The sequence below is a fragment of the Sylvia atricapilla genome, chromosome 1 (assembly GCF_009819655.1).
Source record: "Sylvia atricapilla isolate bSylAtr1 chromosome 1, bSylAtr1.pri, whole genome shotgun sequence".
NCBI classification, from domain to species: domain Eukaryota; kingdom Metazoa; phylum Chordata; class Aves; order Passeriformes; family Sylviidae; genus Sylvia; species Sylvia atricapilla.
The window spans coordinates 80,267,509-80,291,017 of NC_089140.1; the positions used below are offsets into that span (position 1 = coordinate 80,267,509).

At 39.5% G+C, this 23,509-nt stretch overlaps 1 protein-coding gene across 3 annotated transcripts in view; it reads left to right on the forward strand.

Annotated features, from left to right (window-relative positions):
- The window catches only part of CTNND2 (catenin delta 2), a 633,671-nt gene that overhangs the window by 378,614 nt on the left and 231,548 nt on the right, over positions 1-23,509 (forward strand). For all 3 annotated transcript variants that reach the window (XM_066326477.1, XM_066326491.1, XM_066326484.1), the window contains one exon: positions 6,718-6,912. In XM_066326477.1, the coding sequence (XP_066182574.1) occupies positions 6,718-6,912 (195 nt within the window). The remainder of the gene's footprint in view (positions 1-6,717; positions 6,913-23,509) is intronic.

The following is a 23,509-nucleotide window of genomic DNA, read 5'->3' on the forward strand; positions in this document are numbered from 1 at the left end:
AAAGTAGCGTATCCATGGGGTTTTTTTCAGACATCCAGAGTTTGATATCAGTTGAAAGATGTCATGTGTAATTAGTCAATTCACTGAGGGCATTATTTCTTTCTGTATCTGTACAAATAGTCCTGAGTCAGAGAGAGAGAGTGATGTAGAGAGAATGGAAAAAGTGTAAAGACGGAAATGAGTTTTAATTCTGAGCTTTCATTAGTTAATCTTTTATTCTAGGATTTTGGGAAAGAAAAAATTGATACCTTTTGTGTATATGTAAAATCTAAACAGGCGAGAATCCTGGGTTTAAAAAAAACCCTAAACCCAGTTAGAAAGAATTCCCTGCAGACTATATCCTAATTCTAGTGACTGCAGATCTTTGGTGTGCTAGGGCCCAAGATGATGTACCAAGGTGTGCATTAGCTGGTACTGCCATATGGCTGAGCGTGTCTTACTGGTTAATTTAACCATCTGTCATGTCTTAACAATTTGTATTCACTTTCAGTAGTCGGGTTAGAAGTGTTTTCTTCCCTTTGGTACTGTAATTTTCATCACACAGTGCTGTTACATTTCCCCTTATCTGAGTTTTATTATTTTTATTTTTATCAATATTACTTTGAGATCCTACTTTCTGATGTTATGACTAGAAGATGCATACATTCAGGCAGGCATTTTGGAGATCTTTCTGCATAAATTTCTGGCACAGAACAAAGTCAGTATCAAAACTTGAGCTGTGAATGTTTGACTCTACTTCTCCTGTTCACTTTTAAATCTGCACTTGTGTTCACATCCATTTTTTTACTATGTAAATTAAAACAGATTAGCATGTGTAAAACAGGTTTCATTACATATGAGCTCAGAGTAAAAACCCCACTATTCATATACTCTTTTCTCACATGTTGCTTTTTCAGAATTGCAGTGAAGCTATGACCTGATCTACTGTATAGATATATTTATTTAATAATTAGCATTATTCTTATGTAAGTTTATTTAATAGTAGCATTTCAGGACAAGCATCTAAGAGAAACTTATGTCAAAAAGGGTTTTCAGCCATGATGTGCTGTTTAAATCAGAAAGTTCTTTCAGTCCTCTGAAAAGCATGCAACATAGCAAAGCCACAAAACTCCTTTCAGATTCTCTTTCAGACTCTGCCTGCAAGACCTTATCTCAATGATGGGCTTATTGCAGTTTTACCATAGTCTGGGGTTGGTTGTTGTTTGATTATCTTAAAAAAAACATGTAGTATAAGCAACATTGTCATTATATTTAAAATTAAGAATTGATGCAGCCACCTGTGGATCTTTAATGTTCCTTGTCAGAAAGATGCATCTTCTAAGTGAGAAGTGTTGTAGTGTGTTCCGATTTTGGTATCTAGAGCCTCAAGTAGCCAGAGATCCCTTGTGTGTTGAAAGGTGTAGGATTGCAACAAACTTTATTAAAGGTAAATTAAGCTGTTAACATGTTACTGATAAAGGGTAATAAAATACCATTGTTAATCTTCAGCTCATGTCTCACTAATGGTGTTCCTCCATCATATACATAAGGAAATTGTTTAACAGGACTATTGATCAATGATTTAATGTATTTAAAGATCAAGGATTTCTGAATGAGGGCTAAATGGTTTATCTGGTCAAATCTGAATGGTTTTTTTTTAACGTCGAGATTATCACTTGTGTATTTTGTGTTTCCAAGGAGCTCCTAAATCCTTGACAGGAGGACAGTATTGTATGCTCTTGCTATCAGAGATGTTTAGAGAGTATCATGACTTTGTAGCTTCTTCTTAAAGCTGCAGCAAGGCAGGATGGCAGGTTATAAAGACTTTTAAAAGGGGGCACAAATAAAAACTGTCCAAGGTTTATTAGAGCATACACAAATGCCCATGATCCATTAATTTCAGTCATTTTAATGTTTTTAGTTTCTTGCAGTGACAAATGCCAATATATTGGTTTACGTTATTCACCTAAACTGTCAGATCAGCAGTGTCATTCAAACATGTCTGTTGTGTTTATTTTCTTGACAGCCTGCACCAGCTCTGAAGAGCAATTAGGGATTATTTCATGTATTTCTCTCATGTTACACTTGTCTGATTACAGTATTTATCTTCCTGTGGGAAGTGAGACTTTGTCCAAAAAAAGCGTTTTCCTAGGAAACAACTACTTCCCTATATGACTGAGGAATGTATCTAACTAATGTGGGAAAATCTAGCTAGTAGAGTGGGTATTTTTCAACTGTAGGGACTGGAGATTGACCTTCTGATCCAATTTTGTAGGACTGCGCTTTTCATGCGTTCTTTCTATTGCCCCTCTTGAATGTGGGAAGAGAGGAAATACCACTTGTGGGAATGTATATTTTCATCTGGACAGTCTAGGTTATCATTGTTGCCCTAATCCAGTTCACTTGGCTGGAGGCTCATGTGATATCCCAGTGGACCCTGACCATGGATGATTTTTAAAAGCTCCACAGTGGTGCAGAAGTGGCATTCTGCTTGCTTTCAGGTTTCAGTCTTGGAGGCTTCAGAAGATAGAGAATACTCTCCTCCTTATTGTATGTTTTTGTTCTTATAGTTAATCAGTTTCTGTTCTAAAAAAATTAATGTAACTTTTTTTTCTTAATTTGGTTCCTCTCACAGCTGTTTTAGAGCTGTATAGTCTTCTCTATGTCTTCTGCTGTGATGCATCTCTGGCATTGCAATCAAATTATTTCCCAGTCTTTTGTCAAACAAGATTGGACTATTGGAATAATTAATTAATTTATGGTTTCTTGAACCCCTAAATACTGGTTCAGTTCTTCTCAGTGGTTTTGGATTGGTTTGATTTGTTTGGGTTTTTTTAATTAATCTACTACCCCACTTCACCACCACCATGATCATGATAGTTCTTGATATGCTTTGGTGCTGGATACATTATCTGTAAATAATGGCTATAAATAATGAAAGCTTAATAGTGAGTTTTTTTTGAACTTGAGCACAGACCTGTCAGTGAACAGGCTTGATGCCTGACTACATCCCTGAAGGAAAAATAGGATTGCTGTGAGGGTGGATTGGCCAGGGAGTAGGCCTGAGTCCATTTTCAGAATATTTAGAGAAAAGCGTGTGGCCTGGATGCACATCACTGCTTTGATATCAGGCAACTCAGAGAAGTGCAGTGCTATTAGTGGGGTGAAAGGATGGCAGCTGGTTAAGAAAAGGCAGCTGCAGTTTTGGGTGAGCCATGCATTCATGATGCCTCTAGGATTAGGGAAACCACTTTGGAGGGCGCTGAGTCTCCTTAATGCAAAACTGCTCGTGGGTCTTCGTGATCTTATGTTCTATTGCTTTCTAGTAGTATATTGGTTGTTGCTTTTCCATTCTGATCTGATGACTTTTCCAGCCTCTCTGAGCTTCAGGCTGCATTAATGCAAGTGTTTTTGAATGCTGTGATACATATGAGCTTGCAGCTTTAAGTGAGCAAGGATGTAGCTGTTGGCTGCTAACCTGGGATGCAGGCAGGAGACCTGCTGCACCTCTTCTCAGTGACATCACCTCTTTGAGTTCGTGGTCTTTGTTTTGTTCGGTTATCTCAACTGTCTCTCCAGTGCCTTCTAAAGCAGCAGGATATGGTAGAGGGTTGAGTGTGTAGATGAGGTGAGATTCAGTTGTCTGAAATCCCCAAGTTATCTCTGTGACCTTTCCTGGATATAACTCTTGGTATAATAGTTCCTGTTAGTTGATTTTAATATTTAAATAAAATATGCAATAAAAACCTGTTGCTCCTCAGTTGAGAATTTAATAAATTAAATACATAGAAAAACTTCTAGGAGCAATTTAAAAGAAATTTTAACTTAAATCAACTTGCTGTTCTACTTTTTAAAATACCAGCTTAATAAAAACATTAAAATTAATAAAATCATTATGGCATTGCATCTTTTTATAAATCTTCTGATTTATTGTCTTTTTAACTAGATTTAAGAACCTTAAAGGGTGGTAGTATTTTGTGTTTATATATTGATATCGTATAATTTGGAAATAGTGTAGTAAAATAGCATATAGAAAAGTATCATTTTTGCTTGAACCTAAAGGTGTTTAAGAGACATGCTTTTAAAATGGCCTCAATTTCTGAGATTTGAGAGTGGCTTCATTTCTAAAATAAAAATATTTTAGTTACCTATTGAAATCTTTGTTTTCTTGACATGTTAGAGGGATAGTGGCAGTTATTCTCTGACAGGGTTTTAACTCTTGAATTTCTTGGGGGAGATGTATCCTAATGTTGTTACCCAGATGCCTTGAAGCTGTTTTTAGAGTGCCACTTTACTGATTGTAGTCAAATTAGGTTGTTTAAATGTTTTGGTCATGAAGTTTCTTTGATTATACATATGCTTGCTGTTTAGTACAGTAGTGTTAAAGTTTTAATTCCGTATGTAATTTGCAAATAAATCTCTGTTCAATATTAGCATAATAAGCTAAGTTTAAGCTTCTATTTAGACTAGTATCAGCACTTGCAAATGCAGCACTATTGATAGTGTATGAAGGAGGTTGAATTAAGCCCACCTCACCAGAAGATTACCATACCGGTTTGGAAACATACTGATATCTGGGTTATACTGCTACAGAGTTCAATGGGAAAAATATTTTGGCATATAGGAAGCTGGATTAGGAAGAAAATCTATTGTTCAAGGAGCACTGTTAACTTGTATGTGGGCAAAAGAATTGTAGTGCTTCTAGAATGGGTTGTAATTCTTTATTCTGTAGCAAGTCTGCTTTGTTGATACACCGTTGAAATGTCTGAAATGTTCTCCTCAATTTTTATGATTTTTTTTTCCTCTGAATACAGATTGAACCAAATATGCATTGAAATTTGGACATAATCACAGCAGGCTGTTTTTCAGGCCACTCTGAAGGATACTAGCTAGACCTTGGTGGGAGTGGTTCAGCTGTTCTGAAAATCAGTCTCAAGGGTGCTGGGCTAAAGAGCACTTTGAAAATGTAGATCATGAAGAATTTAATTCCATAATAGTGATATCAACTTTCTGGATAATTGCTGTAGTTAGAGATAAAATATGTCTTTGGGATTCTTGGCAGACTTTCTAGTAAGGGGAGCAACAGAATTACTTTCAGCAGTGTGCTAATGGCAAGTCAGACTGAAAAATGTTTAAAGGGAACAATATGCAAATAGACCATTCCACTAAAAACATACACGAATGTTGAGAAATTCAGAAGAAAGCACATAATTGGCACAACCTGATTAAAAGAAGAAAAGGAAATAAATAAAAAAAATTCTTTTCTCCATACATTAAAGTTTAAAATTTAAAGTTTAAAGTATTAAAGTTTAAGTAATGTTGTGTCGGTGTATATTTCTCATTTCTATCCTGTGTTGCTGTTTCACCTTACTTTATATCTGTGCTTTGCATTTTAAAAGTACTTAGTGTCTTGTTTATGCCACAAAACCATTGCCAACACAATGATTGTGGCAGAGGCTTTCAGCAAGAATGGCTTCACCCATGTTCTGAGCAGTACAGGCTCTGACAGTGGAACATTACCTACATCCAGGATCTCAGCCTCACAGAACTAGCAGCAAGGGCCGTAATGGTTGTGTCTTTGATTGCTTTTCTAAACACTTAAGTAGCATGTTACCACTTTGTGGTATAGACCTGACATTTGCTGAGTGTTACTTGCATACCTATTGCCTACGTTATTTTTACCTTCAAAATGCGTAATGTTTGTATGGCATCCCCCTGACTCTCCTTGCCAGTTTTGATGACAGACCACAGAGCTGAAGGTCATGAGTGGCAAAAGGATTGAAGTGGCAACTTCAGTCATAGCTGGAAAAATACAAGTCTCTTTTCTAAATGTTATAATATAATCTGTTTTTAATAGCAGAATAAGAAAATGTTTTAATAAAATCCTGTTTGATTTTGTTATTTACGAAAAAAAAGCTGTATCCTTAAAATAGTTTTTTCAGGAGGCGTATTTAATTTATTCATTCTCAGAGGATATTTAAGTTGTAGAAAGTCTTAGCAACTTGATTTTTTTCGAAGTCTTGAAGACAAAATGTTGATAAGGCACAACCATTCTATTGCACTTCTGTGAAGTTTTCAGAAGATCAGCCTTCATGTAAAACTACATCCATTCATCAACTCCAGCTTATTTCATTTGTAGATCATCAGATATGGGCATAACATGTGAAACTTGTTCTGACTGCTGCAGCTTTTTTCTCCCCAACCCTACTATCTCCCCCAATCCTGGACCCGTTCCGTTGAGGACATTCCTGGGTTGCACACCTTTTGCTTTTTCTCGTTTATTTGGGTTTTCGGGGGCTTTTATTTTGCCGGGGGTGTGGGGGGGGATTGGTTTGGGTTTAGTTTGGTTTGGGGATTTTTTTGTTGTTGTTGTTTTTGGTGGGGGGAGGGGAGAGTTGGGTTGTTTTTTTTTTCTTTTTTTGAAGAGGAGGTTGTGGGTTTTTTGGTCTCTGTTTAAGAAGAGATGATAATCGTGATATCTATCTCACCAAAATACGTAGTTTCCTTGAAAGAAACGGGATTTTGGTGTAGATGCAAGCAGCTGGATGATGCAGCTGAAGTGATTAACTGGAGCTGTTGCTGCCCTTGTTTGTTATTTCTATTTGCATGTTGAAAACACTTACTACTTAGTTTTGTTTGGAGATTTTTTTGTGTGTGTTTAAGTGAAATTTTAAGTCAGATTCTGTATTTGTCTCTTGTTTTCTCCCTCTTACACATCTCTTACAAATCTGTTTGCAGCTGGGTCTCGGGCATCTTACAGCAGCCAGCACAGCCACCTTGGCTCCGAGTTAAGGGCACTGCAGTCTCCAGAACACCATATAGATCCTATTTACGAAGACAGAGTTTATCAGAAACCCCCTATGAGGAGTCTCAGCCAGAGTCAGGGGGACCCTCTGCAACCAGCACACACAGGCACATATCGCACTAGTACAGGTAGGTGGACGTAACCTGCATGATTGTCTTTCTATGGGATGTGTAACTTACTCTCTGCTACTAACTCTTCTTCTCTTCTTGATGTGCTTAACCAAATGTATTCTGTGCATGCCAGTCAAGTAACATACCTTCTGCAGATTGCAGCTATCAATAGAACCCTAAATACACTCATGAAAGGGAGAAATACTTAATGTTGTGCTACATGTACAGTAGGTTAAGCTAATTTGGGGAGGGAGCTTACTCAAAAGGAGAGTGAAAATACTGTTAATCTAGTGTATTGTCTTGGAGAAAGATCTGTTTTATCTGAAGAAATTGCTAGGATTTTTTTTGCTTACAAAGGTATTTTTTGTGATGCAAAAAATTCCTACCACATGAAACTAAGTGATTGTTCACTTGCTTTCAGAGTAAATCATAAGTAAATGTTCTTCCTCTGTCTCACAGAGGTGTGCTTTGATATAGGTACACAGACATAAAATTGAACTATAACGTAGGGAAAAACTGTTGCCATCACTGGTTTATCTATAAATAACAATGATTGTTCCTGAAATGCATTGGTGTACAAGTCCTACTTGCAAAATGTCCTCTCAACCCGATGAAATACAGCTGTTTGTCAGAACCCACAAATAGATCAAAAATCAACAGGGATATTTATGGTATTTAATGCACAAAATAATTAGAGTATATAAATGCTAGAGCCAAAATAGCCTAAAGCAGATGTAGAAGAAACTTGCCTTAGGAATTGTAAGTATTTCTGGTGTTTCATCTTTGCTGTGTTGATCAAAGAGGGAAGATTATGTCCATTTTCAGATCACTCCTATTTTCATCAGGGAAGTTAAGTGCACTTTTCAGAGCAAGATACTTTGCTTTCTTTTAAAACTATTTTTTTAAAACTGCTTTAAAAAACCCTCGCCAAGGGGAAGGCTGGCAGTTTTTGTGTGTCCTACTGACTTGTGCAAGTTCAGGTGTTCAGAATACAAGAGGAAATCTTAAAAAGGAAATTTAGCCAGACAATTACCAGCGAAATACTTGTAACAGCTTTATGCTTTTTGAAGAGCAACGTTACACCATTTCCCTCCTTTTAAAGAAACTACCACAGTCTTATGTTTTGTATAGAGTCACACATGTATATGAGGAAAAATTACTATTCTTTGCATGATGGGGACAAGACCTCTGCCTACATCAGTGAGCAGTAGTAGAGATTGAAACTACTGCTTCTATTAAACTTTAAGCCTCCTGTTCCACATGTGGCTGCCTCATATTGCCTATATGATGCTCTCTTTCCCAGGCGTGCCTTGAAGAGGGTTTCTTGTTTTGCTTGCAAAACATCCCTTGGTTGTCTGTGCTGAAGTAGCAGGCTGTCTTGTGACTGTACTGCACACAACACCTCCGCAAGGAAGGAAACCTAGTCAACACAGATAACAATTGCAGTGAATTAAACTGGGACATGGGATGTTAGTTAGTTACACATGAAGATGGATTTTCAGAAGGAAAGAGGAAAAACTAAAAAAACCCACAGTCATATGTGTAGCAGAAACATGCCCTGTGAAGGTGAGTTTTGTTTTGCCCCTTGGGATGTGGATTTAAACGTTGCTGCAGGCTCACTCTGAAGAAAGACCCCATCAGTCCAGTTTTGTGTTGGCTTAATCCTCCCTTGCCTTTCCCCCTGCACCCCTATCATTAGGGTCACGGGAAATGAAGGCAGATGGATGTATGCCAGGCTGATCACTCTGTTGGTAGCTGTCAGCCTTTCGCACAGCCAGGCTGAAGCACTGTCAGCGCTCAGAGGGAGTTTTGAGCTGGATTGGATCAGCTCTTGGACTCCTGCCTCTAGAACAAATAGCAATAGGAGCATATCCTTTCTGATGGAGACCATACAATTTTTTTTTTCAAATAAACAGGAAGGAGGGAAAGGAGTTCAAGTTTGCACGTATTTTTTTTTCCTTTATTGGGTTTTCTTAAGTGTTTGATTATTTGGCTTTTTATTTTTTTTTTAGGACTAGATTAGTATTTGGTGTAAAATATGAGTGATGTAGATTACCGTGTACTCCACGAAGATACGTGCCAAGGTTTCATGGCCTGTAGATTCTGTGTGCATGAGTCATGGCAGAGTGGGGAGCATTAAGACTTCAGTGTGCTCCGTCTACACCATAGTTTGCACCCTTTGTCTACCACAGAAACAGCTTTTATCGTTGTCATGGGTTAACACAGCTTGGTTTTTAGTTGAAGGAGAAACGGTTCCCTATAACCCTGTAAGGACCTGTTAATTTCTTGTGGAAAGGACAGGGCCCTGTCAGAGGCCAATTTTTAGATACTGACATGTTGTTTAACCACTGAGGAAGCTGGATGAGACTTTGTGAGTACGTATATAAAGCTGAGAGGATGTCTGGGTCGGTCGTTTTCCTTCTGGCGGAGAAGCACTGACACCCAGCCCTGCTGGTGCCCCGTGGGTCAGCCCAGGCCGGCCGGGCGCCGCTGCTCCTGCGCTGTTGGGGAGCCGGCGCTGGCCTGGCCGTGCCCCCGGCCCCATCGGCTCCGGGCGGGGAAGGGGAGCCTACAGCTTAACATCCACAGAGCTTTAGAGCTGGCCTCGCTGCCGGCCGAGGCGGGAGACGTGTCCCCCAGGCCCCTGGTCGCAGCTGCGGGCTCGGTTGGGTCCCAGTGGTCACTGAGGAGGTGATGCAGAAGGCATCCACCAGCCAGGCCACTCTGAGACCCCTGAGACCCCTCCCTGGGAGTTCTCTTCCCCCATCCCAGAGGCTTTCGAATCCTAGCGGCTGCTGCCCGGCAGAGATTGTGTGACCACTGCAGGCCCTGGGCGAGATAATAACTCTTTCCTTGCACAGATGAAACTTCCAAAGCCCTAACCCTTCTCTAAGTGAGAAAAAAGATCAAACTGGGGTCATGTAAAGGGACAATATGAAGATACTGGAGTCAGTGAAGGAAGGAGTGACCCCTTAGGTGGAAGAGATGAGAAGATGCCTTGGTCATAGGCTGAAAATCTCCTATGAGCTTTGGTAACAGACTGTAATATGCTAGAATATCCCTTTAAATCATGGGAAATATGGACTGGGGAAATGATTGTTCAGATTTCTAGATTTGAGCAAAGGTGTCTGTAATTGACTGAGTGACTGTTGAATTAGTAACTGTGATCTTGTGATCCCATGAGATGTTTGAACAGAGGGAGATAAGAAACCCTCTGCACCAGTGAAGTAAAAAGAGATCTCTGTCCCATGAGATGAAGAAATCGTTTGTGTTTGAATTGTTCATTTTTAAAATGACACCCCAGTATGCATGAGTCCATGGCCCATATGTAACCACAAGAAAGGCTACCTAATACGGGAGGTCCACAACTGAAGATTTTTCCCCCGGGCGGCTGCTTTTGTGAAAGTTAAAAGCCTCAAGCAGACTGTTACTTCTTGTGGAAAGTTACAACTAATCAGGAGACTTCTCTCTCTAAAAGGACTAAAAGGAGTATTTTATAAGTAGTACTGACCTAAAGTTCAGAGTTTTGTCTTTATCCATTGTGAAAAAGGAAATAAGCTAGTGAGGGAAGGGGAAGTGTTTTGAAAGTTTCATTTTAGTTCCAGTTTCTTCTTTTAGTGTGTGTTTATAAAATCTATCTTAATACCTTTAAGTTTAGGCCTGCTTTGCTTTTCTCCTAATCCTGTCTCACAGAAAGAAAAAAGTAAGTACTCAGACCACTGTACTAAATTTAGCAGATAGAAACAGGCGAATGTTAAAACCATTACAATCATGAAGATGAGGCATGCTTTTCTACATCTGACAGAAAGAAAAGGGAAGGCAGACTTAGTCTAAAAATGTTGTCAAAAGCCTGGATTTTCTTCTCTGCAGCTAACACTGTCCATTGGAAATAATTGAGTTAGTTATACTTGCAAACCATTTAAATTTTTTAGTGGGTGTTTTTTTGTTGTTGGTTGGGTGTTTTTTTTTTTTTTAGTTTTGTTGTACTTTGTGGGGTTTGAGAGGATTTTAATGGGTTTTTTGTTTGGTTTGTTTGTTTGATTTTAAAGAACATCATTCCTGAATTTGAAAATTTCACCTCTTTTGGAAAAGTAACCAAGAATGGTTACCTACTGTAGACATCACCTCTTTCTCCTTTGTGAGCTCTTAAATACATACTGCATTCAAGAATGTCTGCACAACTGAGAATAAAGTCCCCTGAAGAGTTTTTCATCTTCTAGGTGCATGAACCTTAGTATGCAAAATTCAATAAGCTAAAATTTCTCTGTGTGGTGACCTAAATTAAGTTTGTTGTATATAGTCATTGTTATTTGGGTGATGGTTTAGTTTTTAATTTTAGTAATTTTTTTTTATTGAATTTGAAAATGAAATTCATGATGATAGTTCTGCACAACATACTGCAGAAGGTACAAAAAGTGTCTGAACATCTCCCCTAATAGCTTTAGATAGGATGAAATTCATAGAATCACAGAATGATTTGTGTAGGAAAGGACCTTAAAGATCATCACATTCCATCTTCCCTGTCCTTGGTAGGAAACCTTGCACTAGACCAGGTTATTCAGAGCCCCATCCAGCCTGGTCTTGAGCACTTTCAGGGATGGGCAGTCCACAGCTTCTCTGGGCAGCCTGATCCAGTGCCTTACCACCGTCATAGTAAAGAATTTCTTCCTGATATCTTATCTAAACCTATCCTCCTTTATTTTAAGTCCATTCCCCCTAGTCCTATCACTTAGGGCTCTTGTGAAAAGTCACTCTCCAGCTCTTGTAGGCCCCCTTCAGGTACTTAAGGGGGCTCTAATGTCTTCCTGGAGCCTTCTCTTCTCCAGGCTGAACAGCCTCATCTCTCTTGGCCTGTCCTTACAGGAGAGGTGCTCCAGCCCTCTGATCATCTTGGTGGCCTCCTCTCAGCTCACTCCAGCAGGTCCCTGTCCTTCCTGTACGGAGGATCCCAGAGCTGGTTGCAGCCCTGCCGGTGGGGTCTCACCAGAGCAGAGCAGAGGGGCAGAATCCTGTCCCTGGCCCTCCTGGCCATGCTGCTCTGGATGCAGCCCAGGACATGGTAGGATTTCTGGACTGCAAACACAAATTGCCATGTCATGTTGAGCTTTACATCCACAAACACTCCCAAGTCTGTCTCCCTAGGTCTTGTCTTGATCCATTCTCCAGCCAGCCTGTACCTGTTGTGTAAATTATAACTGGGTGTGTTACTGTCATGCTGTCTTAGCTAAATATGTTTCAAACTCTATAGCAGCAGCTGTAAAAGCCCTTTTGGTGGTTAAGCTTTAACTTAACAATCCCTTTTGGTGTTCAAAGGGTAATGCCTTCTCTCATATAAAAAGTACTAGCCCAAACTTTTGCACAAAAAGCACTAAGTGTGAAATTTTCCTTTTGAAATGAGAAGCCTCGAAGGATGTGCTTGGAGGAGTACTCAGACATATAAAAAGAAAATTAATTTATTTGTTGAATAGCAACCTATAGCTTGCACTTGTAACTCAGCTAAATAACACTAATAATTTTTGTTCAGGCAGGTTGGTTACTGGTTTTCCTTATAAACCTAAAGGTTTTGAATTATTCATGTAGTAGAGATAAGCTTATTTGATGGGATGTTTACATGAACATTGATGGAATTTGAAGAGGGCTGTTAATTAAGAGGGAGGAAGGGTTGCCTTTCAGCCAGGGTGGCACATAGAATCAATGATTGTTTGCTTATTTGCAGAATTAGAATTTTGAGCTAGAGGTTTAGTCTATTGTTATTGACATTTAATCCACGTCAAACATGAAACCAGGCAAAACAGTCAAAATCGCATTATTTTGAAAGCCTAGGATTTTTGTAGCTGTCTTGAGGACAAAGCATCCTTACTGCTCTGGTTGGGGGCTGTCACTGCTGAGCTGCAGCTCAGGAGCATACCTTTGGCAGCTGTGGGGTCTATATGAACAGTTGTCATCATCACCCTCCGGAGACTGGCCTCACTGTCTGGAAGCTCATGCTTCTACTGTGGTCCCTCAGAGAAACAGATGAGCCCTCTTCTGTAAAAAGGATGTAATTTCCAGATAAAGTTTGTAATAGCCTTGATACTGTCTGGGAAGGAGGGATGAGAAATGGGAGAGCTGTTTTTGTTCTGAACTTTCTACAAAGAGGGACTTTATCAGATAAACTAAGTGTTGCTGTGTAAGAGCCCTGGTGTTGCTGGTGAACTGTGAGCATTTAGATCTTAAAACCTGCAAAGTACTCATGCTTTAAGAGCATAAGTGCACTAACTGGTTTCAGGGGCTGCAGGTGAATACTTTTGACCCCAGCCTTACAAAAGTGACAAGGATGCACTGGAGGAGTAAGCCTGTCCTCAGGTCTGTGAAGAGTACGTGCATCAGGGAAACCCCGGCAGCCTGGATGAAAGCTTAGGGATGGTCTGGGGATGCACAGCCTGAGAATGGTCTCTGTCTCAGTTCCCTGAGGGTCACCATTGGGAAGGTGTGATGCAGCTCAGTTGTATTTGAATGGACTTCAAAGTCCAGCATCTTTGTGTGGTTACAGGACTACTTGGTGCTCCTTGGAGTGCTGGGTTCACAGAGCTGAGCTGCCTGCTTGCTGAAGATGGGGCATGCAAGGTACTGCAAAGACCATTTTTTGAGACCTTTAGGAGAATAAGGAGTAGTGTCTGTGATTGAAATTAAAGAGAACCCTGAAAGCAAGGACTTAATGAAAGGAAAATAGAAGAGTAAGCAGTAAAAGTTTTTGTTGTCTCTGGAGAGTTGCTTAGGGTGGGATTTGAAGGACTTAGCAGGCATGCTCTTGCAATGGGTTACCTATCAGGGAGCATGTTTGTAGCAGGTGCACTCCCGCAGCACTTCTTGTGCTCCCTTCAGAGCTGCCCAGTGTCCTGTGTGTGCAGGCAGTTGCCAGGCTGCCCTCAGGCTTCTCTGATGGCCTTCATTCCTTCAGGCCAGCTCCATCTCCCTCAGATTCCTCCAACTGATGCTTGAGTGCTTCCACCAGTGCACCAACACCTCTGAAGAGGTCTGTTACCAGAAGCTGTGCTGCTGCAGACTCCACCACTTCCTGGGCACCATGGCACAGAGTACCAATCCAAGAGAAGAGGCCCATGGAATTTGTGATGACGGGTGCAAAGCAGAAATACATCTGTTTGCAAGCTGAGTTTCTGTGTGGAAGAAGAATGCTGACTGGAGAGCTGTGAACAGCCAAGGCAGTTGCTGTTCAAAGGAAAGAGTTATCTGTTGCTCCTGGCCATTTGCCAGTGGCAGGGAAAAAGGCAATATGTCATTGTCCTTTGATGCAGCTCAGGAAAAACTGCCGAAGGTGAGAATTGCCACTGTGTGTGTGGACAGATTCTCTTGTCCTCTTCTCTGCCTTCCATCCCACTCCTGCATTGTACTTCATTTACTGAAGGAAGAGCTTGCACCAAGGGATGCCTTATCTCAAGTGCTGCTTGTGGTAATACTGCCTTTCTTCTGTAAAAGTGTGCCTTGCTTAAAGTCAGATAGAAGCAGTGTTTGCTCCTGGAGTCCAGGCTTTCTCCATGGACTAGATACTACTGGAGAGATGGGAAGAGGAGCCAGGTAGCAGTGGCAGCATTTGCTGCTTCGTGCCTGCTGCACTTGGCCTGGGCTTTTGCTGCCCTGGAGTTTAAGCAGTACCCAAGGAGAAGGTGTACAAGAAAACCTGACTGTCTCTATGGCCCTCCTCTGGAACAGCTGAAACATGTTTGTGTCTTTCTTGTGCTGAGCTGGCTGCAGCACTGCAGGTGGGGTCTCACCAGAGCAGAGCAGAGGGGCGGAATCCCCTCCCTCCCCTGCTGCCCAAACTGCTTTGAATGGAGCCCAGAACGAGTTTGGTTTCTGAGTTGTGAGTGCACATAGCTGGATCATGTCCAGCCTCTCATCCACCAGCACACCCAGGTTCTACTTGGCAGGGCTGCTCTTAATTCCTTCATCCCCCAGCCTGTATTGATACCACTGCACCTTGCATTTGATACTCGACAGTCAGATGATATCTGAAACAAATGTGAGTGGGTTTTTTTAAAACTTTACTTGGAGATAAATATTTTTGATAGTCCCTTGGTAACTTGTTTGTTATTAGCTGTTTCAAATCACTGAAGCTGTCTTATGATTTAAACATGCTGAAGAAAATTTAGAAAATTAACACAGCATGAAATAAAATGAGACAAGTAAAATGACATTGAGGGACTGCAATTTTAATGTCATGACGAATCACATACAGCGGGCTTAGTTCACAGTTCTCTGCACCTGAAAAGTGTGCAAACATGAATTCAGCTTTGGGAATCAGAAGTCTGATCCTTGGACATCACCGGTGGCAATTTCCAAAGGGCACTTTATATCCCAGTTAACAGACACTTATCCTTTCTTGGATTGTGTTAAGTATTGCTTTTCAGCAGGGAACGGGAATTTAGTTTACCAGACGTATCACTTGTAATTCCATAGATTTCAGATTAATGAGTAAAAGGAATCTCAAGGAGCTTAGAGGAGAAAAAAAACACCTGTATACATGCAGTTAGATATTGTCAGGTTCTTACAGGGAGCACCAATGAGTACATTGGTATAGTAATTAATTTCAGAAGGGCATCTTACTGTTAATGAAAAGTTACCTGTTACATGCTCTTTCCTGTCTCTACAAGTATTTAATTTAAAAGTAAAATGGAACATTGGTTTCAAATATTTATTTTTCTTTCTTTGTCTCTAAAATTTCAGTTCAGGAGAAAAAGAGGAGCAACAGAAATAGCAGCTTTCACTTGCTCCATTTAGATTAAACCCTTCATCCTTTATGCTGCTTCTCAAATCTGTATTTAATTTCTCATTCTTCCTGACCTAAAAGAGTTATATTATAAATACCAAATATTGCTTCTTTCTGCTTAGGTGGTGGCTTTTTTTCTGGCTGGTTTGTGGCTGGACAGGTTGTTTTGTTGTGTCACAAGCTGATATGCTGTACATGGATGTGCTGTGATGGCACAGCTGCAGATTAATTGAGGATCATGCTGATAAATCACACAGCATGGAGTTCTGGCTATAAGACATAATGTTTTCAGAGAAATTAAAAAGAAAAATTATTCCTATGACTGCATCTCTTTCAGTTTGGTAATGTAGTGATAATAGACCTGTACTCCTAACTTGATAACATTGTTTTGGGAAAGAGAATTATAGGAAGCAAGCAGGGAACAAATTTTCAATACAAAGTAAATTGAGCAGAAAATACCTTAGTAATCTGCATAAAGAATAACAAATCACCTCAAAGCAATACAAAGTCATAATCCCATTTGATTAGTCAGATCCAGGTTCTCTTATATAGTCTTACCTTTGTTACAGGCTTACATATATGTTTTTAGGTGACTTTTTATTTTTTTTTTTGTTCTATGAGAAGGAATTTTCTATTTCCTTCCCATTAAAATTTTGAGAGAGGAATAACAAAATACACTGTTTTCAACTTCAGCAGTATCCTGTGGACAGGAATGGAGAGGGAGGTGGCTGGAGGTTATGTGGAAACAATGTCCCCCTAATAGTGCAGAAGCATTTCTCCAAATAAGATAGTTGTAGTTTCAAAGTACTGAGCCCATGATTGGGTTCCATAGAAGAATTGCACCCATATGAAGACAGACAAGATTTTACCACTCAGAATAGAAATGTTTTAGAATGGATAGTATCCATGACTTCTTTCCTGTGTCCCATGGGCAGGATACCTCCAGAAGCTCGTATTTTGTTCCATGTATTTTCTAATTCTTCTGTTCCCTTTTTTTAACAGAAGAATGACTTGTAACTTGTCTGACCATTTCTCAGGTGCCCCTTTGACTTTTGCCACCTGTTGAGGGAGAGCTGTGATTATAAAATCTTGCTCAGGGGAGTGCATACCCTGTAAATCTCATCTGCCACTACTGAGAAATTGCAGTTTTTGTGCCAGAAACTGTAAGTGTATATGTCATCTGTTTACGGTACAGGTGTAGTCTCTGTTTAAAGATCCATCACATGAGATTTTAGTGATACAGGACATCCATTCTCATTTATATACTTCAGTGTTGCATAGAAATGCAAGGTTGTCATTCATGAAATAAGAATTCAATTCAAACACCTTTCATAAATCTCATTCTTGTAAATCTTTGCTGAACAAAAGCACTGCTGTGCCTGAGGTAACTACCCAGTCATGTCTTTAAGATGACTAAACTAAGTCCTTTGTTAGAGGACCATTCCTTCTGTAGTATGTTTAAAGGCACTCTTAAAAATCACCAGCCCATAATTTTTTTTAACTCAAGCTGTACTCTTTCTCTTATTTTTTTTAAGGTATGACTGGCTACTTTTAGAACTTTTCCTTTGTCATAATTTCAGCAGTTTACATGTAGTTTTTATGAGTACAAGTATAGTAGTTTTTACTTAAAAGTGTTCAACAACTTTTAACTATCATTCTATCATTTGCAGAAGTTAGGTTAATGTTTAAGGTGAATATATCATGTGATCTGGCACTGGAGCACAAATGTTATTCCGTTAATAACGAAACACCTGTCTATTCCAGAGTGGAAACTACTCATTAAAATTGCTGAAGTTCAGTAAGGTGTTCTTAGAAATACCATTTATTAGCCACTTTACTACTTAGGATTATAGTGCCCTAAATAAGGAAAAGTCAAAATCCGAAGGAGAAGATGTCCATGTGCTTGATGGCTGTAGCATGATGCAGTGCAGTCTGTTAATCTGTTATTGTCTCATACTGTTTATATATCTTTTTATATATTAACTGTGACTTCTTTCCGTGTGTTCAGCTTTATGCTGGCCAGATGGACAGGAAACTTCAGAAATTTCAAGGGAAGGTTGCTTTATGAGTGAAAGCAGAGATTTCGTTGCAGAAGGCTCGTCTATGTGCAGCAGTGTGGTCTGTGTGGATTTGCTGTGATTGGGTCATTTTGTCCCACGCACAGAATGTGAAATCCTGTAGTACTGCAAAGAGGAGGAAAGTGATGTATGTGTCTCCTATATTGTGCCATTGCTCAGGGTTGAATTTTATCTCTAGTGAGTAAATTTCCATGATGAATTTTAGTATGTGAGATTCTGAAAGGGCAGTTGTTGATTTCTCTGTTTAAATGCTCATGTAGCAAATGAATTAAACTGCATGTTCTCCCTAAACTGAGGGATGCAGCTCAGAGAGAGAAGACACAATCTGAGAAAAGATCTTGGCAATAACGTCTTTAGCAGCCACAGTTGGCATCTGATTATCACATTGTGTGTGCACACCATTTTTTACATTCAGAGCAGCGTCACTGAAACATGGTAGAAGCTGAGCCTGAGAATGAAAGTTGCATATATAAGTGAGATTAAAATCTGGCAGATTTAAAATGCAGTTGGTTCCTGGAGGTGGAAAGGAGTATTATATTTCTTAATACAGATAACTTGAAAAATGAGGCTTCTCCTTGCTTGGTTGTAAACAAGGAAAAAAGTCGTTCCAGCCTTGAGTTGGAAATCTGAAATATTGAAAAGTTTTAGTTGAAATTCTAATATCTGCATAAAACCCTGGTGTCCACTTGGACTATGGGATTTTAAAATGATGCTTTAACTACATACACTTTTGGGATACAGCCTTTGAGATGCAGGCTGTGTTACTGTGGTGGACACCCTGTGACTCTGGAACCTCATGGTGGTAAATGACTGGAGGGAGGGATTTAGAATTGGAGGTGTTATGGGTGTGGAGATGTGAGATGGGGTATGGCAGTGAAGCCTATGACATGCCTGGCTGTGGAAGAGGCTGCATTCAAGTTTTGACTTGAGGCTTCGCTGAAGTCTCATTAAGCCCTGTTGCAAAATAAGCCCAGGCAGGAACTCACTCATCTCAGCCACTATATTTATTGAACTGAAATACAAGTTTCTAAAATACAAATTCTGACACCATTGCTGCTCACTGAATTACTTCATCTCCCTGTTTCTGCATTAACATTTGCTCAGAGGTACAAACATCTTTATAGATTACTTTGTTCATAAAGTCATTTGCTTCCATTGCCAACCCTGGTGGCACCAGGTGATTACAGATTGACACCAGCTAATTGCCTAATGAACCCATAAGTAAAATAATTAGTAGTAAGGAAATGCCAAGTCTAAACTGGTGATGAAGAAAGTCATTCCATGTGCTGAGGGTTAGGCAGTGGCAGTTATACAACCTCCCCCAAAAGAAAAACAAAAAAGGAAACCAAGACATAGTTTGAGTGGGCAAGCTGAAATGGAACAAGATAGACAAAAGCTTTCAAAGCGACCAGGTAACAGCTGTAATGGAAATAGAGGAATAGCTCAGAAACTAAGGAAACAGTATTTTCTTTAGCTGACCCTTTCTGCATTGTAGAGAAAACATAAGTTTCTAAGAAAAGGAATGTTCAGCCTTATTGTTACAATTAGTGTTAGATCTAAAGAACATTCTTAGAAAATGGAACTAAAAGGATACCTCAGTGCAGTAGCACGTTCAGTCTTCAGTCTTCAAAGGTTATCAGGTTTTGTATTGTAAGACTTACTGAAGACAATATTCAGAGCACAAATGATGTTTCCTTGGTTTGTCTGAAGCAAGGAATTCTGCAAAAGAATGGCATGTAGCTATTGCAATGGTCAGGAGATGATTTTAAGAGTTTTCAAAGAATCAGGTAGCAAGTTGTTGGAGTGTGCACTCACTTTGAATATATTTATGACCTTCATTAGGATTAGTATTTTACAGCTGCCAGCAATGGCAATGAGCCTATGAAATAATTCAGAGAGGCCCTGAGTATTTCCCATAGTGGCTAAACAGCTACCTGTGGTTTTGAAGATGGGATGGAAAAGTGATAAAAACATAAATCTCCTGTAATGGCATCTAGTAGACAGAGATGTTGCCTTGATAAAAAGGCTTCCTCCTCACCATGTCATGAAAACATCTGATGATTAAAATATTACTGAATATCTACTTGCACCAACTTGTAGACGTACTAATTGCAAGTAGGTGTGACAGCCAGGTATAACCAGTACTTGAGAAAATTATGAGTAACGTGTTTGTGGGTGGAAAAGAGGTCTTTTTTTGCTAAGCACCATCCTGTTCTGTATCAATTTCTTTAGTTTGCTTGCATTTCCTCTGTACATTGTGCTATGTTATATATATACCTTGTGCAGCAGGGAGACCTATTTGCCATGACCAACTGTTGAAAGGACGGAGCTGAGCATTGGGAAGCTGACTGGAGGGCAGGAGGTTGTATTTCCCCTGATCTACACAGAATAAGAGCATCTGGAGAAAGCTGGAGCCCATAGAAGGAATTAGGCAGAACAATCCTGGAAGCCCTAAAGGGTTTTGATATGTTTGAAGACAGAGGCTGGCTGGCTGGTGAAGAGCCTATCTCATGAGTATGCAAAGGAAGATTTGCTAAAAAGTCATTTTTGTTTGTCTCTGGCTGAGAATTGGGAGACTGGAATTTTGATTGCAAGAAAAACTAAACAGGACAAAATAAAGGGTGCAGGAAAGTGGGTGAGGAGCAAGTGGAAAACAAGGTAAACAGAAAGTTGTAGTAGTTTTGGTGGTGCTTCTTCTCGTTTGAGTATAAGAAGTCACATAGCAAAGTTGTCAACCTCCACAGAAGTTCTGTGGTATTGGTATTTGCAGAAGGTCCTAAATATTTTAAATCAAAATTGAAGCCTTGTCTCTTGAAATCCTGTAGTGTTACTTTTTTTTTTTTTTTTCCTTACTTTCCATGTCTGAAGTACAAAATTCCTTGTGCCTATGTACTTTGAGCAGAGGACATGATAGTGCCTTTATCAAATCTTAACAGCATTAGAGTTAGTTGTTAATATCAGTTACATTATCAGAGGGGTTTTTTTCCCCTCTTTCAGTACATATTTTCAGTTCCCCTCAACCATGTATTTCTCTAAAAATTTTATACTTTCCATGTGGAAAAGTGCTTCTAAAATTAACAGCTAAACAAATTATTACTATTATTTATTTATTCATTTATTTATTTATAATTGTTATGTGTGATACCATGTATCTTGAACAGTATTAAAATTGACTGTTTGTGCTTGTTCCTTTGGATTGCAAATTTGTTACTAGCTTGATTAACATCTATTTTCTTAAATTTATATTGCAAAAAGACTGGTACATGCCTTAAAACACTTATTTCAGCATTTTGAGTGTTCAGCATTTAAAGTGTTTGTATGTCCCAAGCTTGATGAGTTTTTTTCCTAATTGACAGAAAATGCACTGTGTTATTTTTATGGTATATTAGGTGGTAAAATTATCTGCTTTATAAATTTTCTATAAATTTGGTACCAAGAGAATGCACTGCATTTATATTGTTTATGAACTCGTGGAGGGATGGTGGACATACTTTGCACTCTCTCCGGGATCCAATTTTCAACTTTCATGAGAGAGAGTATAAATCAACTGCAAGTGTAAATCAGTGAAGAGAAAAAATAAAGGGAGAAAATAAAGAAAATAATTTTGAAATCTCCATGAAAGAAGCTAAGGAGAAGGTTAGCACAGGAACTGAATGTCTAATATCAAATTATAAGAGGAAAATTTTACAAGGTAATACCTCCAAATCAAGCAGCAACATCAGTGTGGTAGTTTTCAGCAAGCAGGTGTAGCAAGATAATTCTTATTAATGAACTTACAATTTCTGAAGGTCTGATCTTTCTTATGTTAACTGGGCAAAATGTCCTCTGGCTTCTAGGAGGTCTGAACTTCTTGGCAGTTTATATGCAAACTTGATCTCCCTAAGATACTTAGGTATGGTGCAATAGTATCCCTGCCTAGATCAAGGTGTTCTTACTTTTTACATTTTGTTAATGATTCTAACATCTGCTGCCTATGTGAAAAGAACATTCAAATGCTGAAAGTCAGCTTCTGAGCATGAGCATATTTAGTGATACTCCTAAATAATCATCATTAATATAAAAGTTGTGATCTCCTTGTTAATACTATGTAAAAGCCAAATAAAATTATAAAGACTGGATTTTCTATATGCTATTACTGCAATCAAGAGAACCATAATCAGGCCATATATCAGGTTTTTGGAGGGTTTTCATTATATTAAACAGGGGCTTTTCTTTTTGACAAACATTTTTAAGAACATACTAAATGTCTGTGTGGTACCCCAGATACTATGTTTGCTGCGTATGTGATTTTGGTTGGAGCAGTGAGGGGCTGAGATGATACAGTATCTCTTAGGCATGAATGGTATGACAAATAAAAGCAAGATCTTAAATGTTCAGGGGCCAAACTGAGATCACTGAGCCTGTACTTCTTGATTTGCCCAATGGAGTGCTCACTTGGAAAATTCTCATTTCAGAAATTCTCTGTGAAACCCTTCTCTCAACCCAAAATGAAAATTCTATTTTTCAAGGACAGTTCTTATATTGAAGTTTAAAATACTGATAATATATAGAGATTTATTGGCCCACAACTGAGCATGTCATTTTTTGTACTGGGTCTTTGCTGGCTGCAGCAGAGAGGGTGTGCTATGGCTCTCCCTCCAGCATGAGCCAGCCTCAGCTGCAGGTCATGGACCATACAAGCCCCTCTTGTGTGTCTGGAATGGGGCACTTGGGAGGGGAGGTCAGGTGCTAGTCACCCTCTCCTTGTGTCTCTGCAAGGCCACTGGGCTGAGCAGTCCCAGGGAGGAGCCATGGAGAGGCCAACCAGTGCAAAAGGAGCAAGCAGAGCTTTAGAAACTTGACTGACATTCAGAATGCACTGAATTTCCATTTAAGTTCTTAGAGAGTGAGGGGAGCAGTCGCTACTGAAAGCAGTATTTTCCTGAGTGGTCACTTAGGTAAGACACAATACAGGATAAATAAGGTTTTGAGTCCTTCTGCTTACTTGATTTTAATCTTGATCTGCTTGTAAATTTTGGGACTTTGGAAGACCAGAGGAAGGTCTGGTTTTGTGGACACCTTTTCCTTCAAGCTTCACAATACTAAACCTGCTTCTTCACAGTAAGGTTATGACTTTTTGGTTTTAGCTTTATGTAGAGGCAGAACAGAGTCAGCAGTAGCCCCAGGGAAAGAACATGACTTGACTATGATTCTGCTTCAGCCAGCCAGATCTCAGGCTGGTGGGAGAGGGAAGAACAATCCCAAGCTCCAGAAACAGTACTTTTGCAATTCCTTCTTGTCTCTCTCTCCCATTGCTGGGACAAGCCCCCCTCACCCCCCGCCAAATGCCAAAATGTCAGTTTGGCATTTCACCTAAACTGACCTGGTTCTGGTCAAAGTGTAACTGGCTTGGATTTGAGAGGATAGTCAAGTGCAAAAGTTAGAGAAAGGGCTAAGTGTCTTCAATTGAAAAACAAGTTAAAAGATTGCATGACCATCTGCAAATGTGTCTGGTATGTGAATGCTTTCTGGTTCAGTCCAGGCATGTGCCTTCTGGATGCTCTGTGCTCAGAGAAGAATTACTGTGCTGGGTGAGGAAATCAACTTCTGAATTTGTTTCATTAGACATAATAACTCTGGCTTTGCTGTTTGAATAGCTAAACAGAAAGGAGATCTCAATAGTTTGCCATAGCTTAAAAGAGCCATAGTTCAGTCAGTAGGTTTGGCCGCCAAAGGGATTTGTTTAAGCAAGGGAAGTGTATATATAGATAGAAGATGACTTTGCTTCAGT